Source organism: Portunus trituberculatus, chromosome 29 (genome assembly GCF_017591435.1).
Source record: "Portunus trituberculatus isolate SZX2019 chromosome 29, ASM1759143v1, whole genome shotgun sequence".
Taxonomy (NCBI): Eukaryota; Metazoa; Arthropoda; class Malacostraca; order Decapoda; family Portunidae; genus Portunus; species Portunus trituberculatus.
This window is the reverse complement of record NC_059283.1, coordinates 6,632,512-6,638,511: the sequence shown is the minus strand read 5'-3', so window position 1 is coordinate 6,638,511 and position 6,000 is coordinate 6,632,512. Positions and strand designations below refer to the sequence as shown.

Here is a 6,000-nt window from a genome sequence, read left to right as displayed (position 1 = left end):
GAAATGTCGAATGGAATTATTGTAATGTAAATCAGAGCCATTCTTCTTTCAGATTAACATTCCCTGATCGCAATGAGTGTGAGGGAGGAGAAGGAGGAGGAGGAGGAGGAGGAGGAGGAAGAAGAAGACGAGGAGGAGGAGGGAGAGGAGATTGGCTCGGGGACATGGATGAGGGAGGAGATGAGATGGGGCTCAGGAGGGGTGAGGGAGGAAGGGGGAGGTCTTGGGATGGGGTAGGGGTGGGGATGGGGGGTATTTCCTTGTGTATGTAAATGAGTATTTGGTCTCCTGATCAGCTGTTTGTTCAATTAGAGGCGAATTTCTCTGGTGCTCGCCTTTCCTACCCTGCTCATCGTCTTCATTTTTATCCCTCTCCCTTCACTTTCCTTCTCTCTTATCTTGATCTTCCGTAAGAGAGAAGGAAAAAAGACTCAGTGTGTGTAGGATATCAGTTCTGTATCTACTTTTCTCACTTTTCCCTCATTGTTCCCTCTTTTCCCAGTGCTCGTTAGCACACACTCGCCTTGTGCCGAGAGGATGTGCGGAGAAAGGAATCGTCATGGGTAATTTGAGAGGAAAATGTTATATATCTTGAATCTACTCACGTCGCGGATTGTCGAATCAATTTGCACCTGAACAGAGAGAGAGAGAGAGAGAGAGAGAGAGAGAGCAAGGAGAGAAGATTATGGAAAGGGAATTAAGAATGGAAGGAAAACAGGATTTATGATGGAGATCATAAATACAAGAGAGAGAGAGAGAGAGAGAGAGAGAGAGAGAGAGAGAGAGAGTACACCTTCCACAGAAAACGGGGCCGGGAATGTCAGGTGGAGGTAGTAAAGACCATCCGCTCGTCTGAAGGAAAAAGACACCAGGAGCTTTCCCTTCCTTCACATCTTTCCTTGGACTCGCAGGGCCTTTAGGGAACTCCCAGGTCACTGCGGGGCCACAAGGACTCTTTCAGGATGACTTTGCATGTGTAGGACCTCTTTTCTTTCCCTCTTTACTCCTTCTACCGTTCCTCCTCCCCATCTCGCCTCCTCTTGGTTCCTGCAGCTACATTTTACGCCGCTTTGGGTGACGTGAGACATCTTAAAATTCCCCGCTGGTTCGTGTTATTTTTTCGTGTGTGCGCCGCTGCTGATCCCAGAAAGGAAAGGTAAATGAACATGCAAAACAAGTGAGAGAAGGAGAAAAGGAAAGAAAGACGTAGAGAGAGGATGGATAGCCAGGAGGGAGGCTGGTGAAGGGAGAATAATAAGAGTAAGAGAGAGAAAGATAGGGACGAAGGAAGCACCACTCTTGGAATTATCTGAGAGGGAATGAGTAGAGGCAAGGTGAGGGTGACTAGATGATGTGGCCTTTTAACATGTTGGTTCTGGTGGTTATCGAACGGGTGATCTGGCCGGCGAGGTGACGAGTGGGCTTGTTAGGGGCTGGGTTGGCTCAGTCCCCGACCTTAATTGTAGCGGGCTCGAGCTGCGCACCCTTAAGGAATCGCCTGTTGTTTGTTTAATAGAAGGACTTGGCCTGTTCGTAGAGTGTGCCTTCTGGGAAATGCACTCCGGTAAACTGATGTATGTATGCACGCATGTGAGGTGGGTTTTGTGTGTGTGTGTGTGTGTGTGTGTGTGTGTGTGTGTGTGTGTGTGTGTTTCGTAAGCAAATTGAATACACATCGTTCATTAAGCAATGGTCAGCATATTTTCTTCCTCTATCCTACTCTTCCTCCTCCTCCTCTTCCTCTTCCTCTTCCTCCTCCTCATCCTCCTCATCCATCCTCGTCATGTCCATCGCATCCTCGCCATCTGAGTGTCCACAATTATCCTCCCAATCCTGCAATACATAAATCCCAGACACATAATTCTACCCCATAACTCCACCACCCCTTGAATTTACTAGCCAGACCAAGACGCCGGAGCTTTCTGGAAATTTGTGAGCATAGAAATTTTATTAAAAGTAAACGCGAAGGTGTGACACGGGACTGTGAACAAGATACGCTGCGTCTGTGTTTTATGTGAGCTGTTGATGGCTTCTGCATAACTCATTCTTGATTTACGACTGGGGTGTAAATCTTGTTCTTTTTTTACGCTGCCCGAGGGGGTTAAGGCAGCGTGAAGTATTGTCCCTTGGTAATTATCAGTTTGAGGGAGACGAGGCAGGAGGGAAGGAGAGAGGCAGACGCGGCATTCAGTGCGTTCGAGTTTGGATAGAAAATTTTAGGAGTTGGCGAGTGTGATTATGCGCTTGTGTATAAGGAAAAAGTGTAGGTGATATTTAAGTGTTCTGGCGATGAAATGCTACCTTTGGCTACGTCTATCTCTCTTATTCCCTCTATTTTTGTATCTCTTTGTGTGCGTGGTTTTTATCTGTCCGCAATTGTTCCTCCCTAAACGGAAACGCATAATGTGGTGATTCTGTTTTTCTTATCGAGATGCTGTCACGAGGGGAGGTAGTGGTGGTGGTGGTGATCTTGACAAGGCGAGGAACCAAATTAGGGAAGCAACAAGGTAGCAAGTTTAAGTTAAGCCACAGACTTCATCGCGTGTTTCCCCCCGCCTCACTAACTTGCTGACACCTCCCCGCCAAAGTTCTGCTTCTGAGTTATATATTCCTCTCTCCTTTCCTCAATGCCTCCCATCGCCTCCTTCCCAACTTGTGCTCCTAAACTTTCCCTCCTCTCCTTTAAGTTTTCTCTTTCTCTCTCTCTCCCTGTACCTTCCTTTCTTTCATCACTTTGTTACGGGAAATCTGTTAGGCTTCGCAATTTATCTTTTATTTTTTTCTTTTACTTTTCATCGATCTTTTATTCCCAGTTACTCATAGTCTTACAGCTTTGCCTTCGCCTTTAATTTTTATATACTTTCTCTTCAACTCGAAAATTCTTTGTTAAATTTCTTAGTTTCACCAGTCTGTCTTAATTTTCTTCTCACTATCTTCTTATACCCAGTTATTCGTTCTTTCGACCGTTCCTTCACCTCTACCTCTTTCTTAGACCCAACGAAAAATGTTTGTATAACTTCTTAATTTTACCATATTCTCTTAATCTGTTCTTCCCACCCTCTTCTTATTCGCAGTAACTCATTCTTCCATTCTCCTCGTTTCTCCTTCGTCTCCCATGCACTCTCACGCTCTTATCAGTTTTCTCAGTGAGTTACGTTGTTTACTCATGTGGTTCCTCAAATTCTTCATAGTTATCCTTTATCTTCCCCTTTGCTTCCTTGTCCTACACGTTTTCCTTGTTTTCCTTCCTTTGTTTCACGTTTATCCTTTGCATTCCTCTCGTCTCCTCTTGTTATTCTTACTTATCGATTTCCTTAAGTTTATGTTGCCTTGTTTTCTTGCGGTACGTCAACTCGTCTTTTGGAAGATATTGAAGTAACATACTTCTCCATCCGAGGTTTAGTGAAGTAAGGTAATGTTAAATTTACTGTATATTCATTTATGTTATTAACTTCACTGCTCCCTTCATTATGTAGATCGAGGAGTGAAAAAAAAAATCCTTCCTTCGTTATTTGTTGCAGTCAAATCTAATTCTTTTCTTCCTCCGGCAGGCCAACTCCGTATTTCTGAGCATGTCCTTGTTCATCATGTGCCGCCACGCCAATCTATCCAGCTCCCTCAAGAACAAGGAACACACCAAGCTGGCCTCCGTCAGGTAAGAGAGAGAGAGAGAGAGAGAGAGAGAGAAAATTTAATCAACCTTACCATTACCCTTATTTATATTACCGTTCGTTTTATGCTCTTTTTTATTTTCATGTTCTCATTATCCCTTACACATTTTTTTTGTCCCAGATATTTACACTTTCTTGGGTATTATTTTTGGTTAATATTTTGGTATAGCTGATTTACCTAACACCTTTAACACCACCACACTAACTAACCTGTAGTAATATTCCAGTCTAACTTAACTTACCCAGCTAGACTTATATATTAGACCATTTTTTTCTCCCTCTCCTACAAGTTATCAGGTGGTAAGGAATGTGTACCGATAAACTAACTTTTTTTTTCCTTTTTTCTTTCTTTTTTCTTTGGTTTGTCTTCCTGCGTCTCCCTCATCTTGTTGTGATATCGTCTTAACCACTACCACCACTGCAACTGCTGGTGGTGCTGCTGGTGTGGTGATGGTGGTGGTGGTGGTGGTGTTGGTGGGGTGTACAGAGGAAGACAGGAAAATGCCCTCTTCGCCAGAATCAAGAGTCATGTGTAAGAGTAATGAAGTTTGAAGTGTGGTGTTTGATGCAGAGGAGTTTTGAGGGTCACCAGACTGGCTTTTGTGACTTTAAGATCTTATGGATGTGTTTTGTTGTGTTGTGATTGCAAAATATTTATCAACTCTTGTATTACTATTCAATTATGTTCATATATAACTTTCACTTGTCTTTCTACCATATCTTATAATATCCAATCCTTCACCATTTTTTTATGATTAATTACAACTTTAACTAATCTTTCTACTGTACCTTATGATATGAACCCTATTACCTATTATTTCTTTTATAATCACACACTTTCAACATTATTTTAATTAATTCTATAAAAGAAAATCAATCTGCTCTTTCCTCTTCTCTGTCCATATGAACAGTTTACTATAGTCCTCTAAATATCAACAAAGAACACCCATAACAGTAAAAAGGTCTAAATAACTTCCTTAAAATCATTCAATTACAAATACAGTATAAAAATTTGCCCAAAAGAAAAAATTAATATATTACTTTATGTGCCACCGTCAGTCTGGAATCCTCAGTGTTGCTTGGCTTGGGTTTCTTGAACTTCCACAACTCTCACAGATCAGAGTGACACACCACACACTCACAGCCAGGATTGGTATGGGTGTGGGGTAGCATGGTGTGGGATGCTTGCCACTGCTGCTGATACCACTGAGAATATGGGAGTGGGAGCAGTGAAAGGAGAGTATAAAGTTAACAAGCAACATTCAATAGTTATTTTTTTACTAACCTCAAGTCTGACAAGGAAAAATCATGTCTATTAATTCTCAGAAGGCTAAACTACTTCTGCTATGTTGACCTTATTTTTCAGATGATTTAGTCTTGTTTTCTCCATTTTCAATATTTTCTGGACATTGCTGTGAGTGTTCATTTGTGTGTTACTGTCTGCTCCCCTAAATCTGTTTGCATGAGGGAAACATTTGCATGCTGGTTCATCTCTCACCTTCACCTCTCCCTTCATTGCTTTAATACTTGTGTGGCGTGCTGCATTGCCTTCTGCTCTCCCTCATCCTGTCATTCCTTCCCTGCTTCCCACTACCACTCTCCCCTGCCAAATATCCTACTTAAATTCCAGTTCAGATCATCAACAAAACAAACAGGAAAGGAAATAAAGGCATTTTTCTTGCACCTTGTTTCCACACTGAGGTGGAAGCTAACCCATCTGTGTGGTGAGGAATTAGTGTAACAGCACCTCTGTGTCTTGCAGGACTTGGGTTCGTGGTGCTGTGGTGCTGATGGTCCTTCTTGGCCTCACATGGACTTTTGGACTGCTGTACCTCAATCAGGCATCAATGGTGATGGCATACATCTTCACCATCTTCAACTCCCTCCAGGGACTCTTCATCTTCATCTTCCACTGCATCCAGAATGATAAGGTGAGTGGACATTTACAACGACATTTAACTTCCCACTGGGCATCAAACTGACATGATTATTTAAGGTGTTTTTGGGAGGAAGGGGAAGAGGGAGGGTGCGTATGTATATCAATCTCTTCTGCTTCTGCTCTACTGCTTCTTATATTTCCTGCTGCTGCTGCTCCTGCTGCTGCTACTCTTGTCATGACTCCAGCAGAAGGTAAGAGGAAGTGGGAATGTCTATGTGTGTGTCTGTGGCTTCTGTGTCAGTGTGTATGTGTGATTTTCATTGATTTTGGTATTTTTGGCTGTGATTTTATTCTCTTTTAAAAAATATATGTGGTTTTGAAAGTGTGAATGAGACTTGAGATGAAAACTTTAATTTGAATGTTAGCTTTATTTTAACCCAATTTTAACTT

General features: G+C 42.3%; 1 protein-coding gene across 1 annotated transcript in view; it reads left to right on the top strand.

The window, feature by feature from the left end:
- Positions 1 to 6,000, top strand: part of LOC123510640 (adhesion G protein-coupled receptor L3-like) — a 450,842-nt gene that overhangs the window by 437,222 nt on the left and 7,620 nt on the right. The window contains 2 exon segments of the mRNA XM_045265955.1: positions 3,552 to 3,655; positions 5,434 to 5,602. Of these exon segments, the coding sequence (XP_045121890.1) occupies positions 3,552 to 3,655; positions 5,434 to 5,602 (273 nt within the window).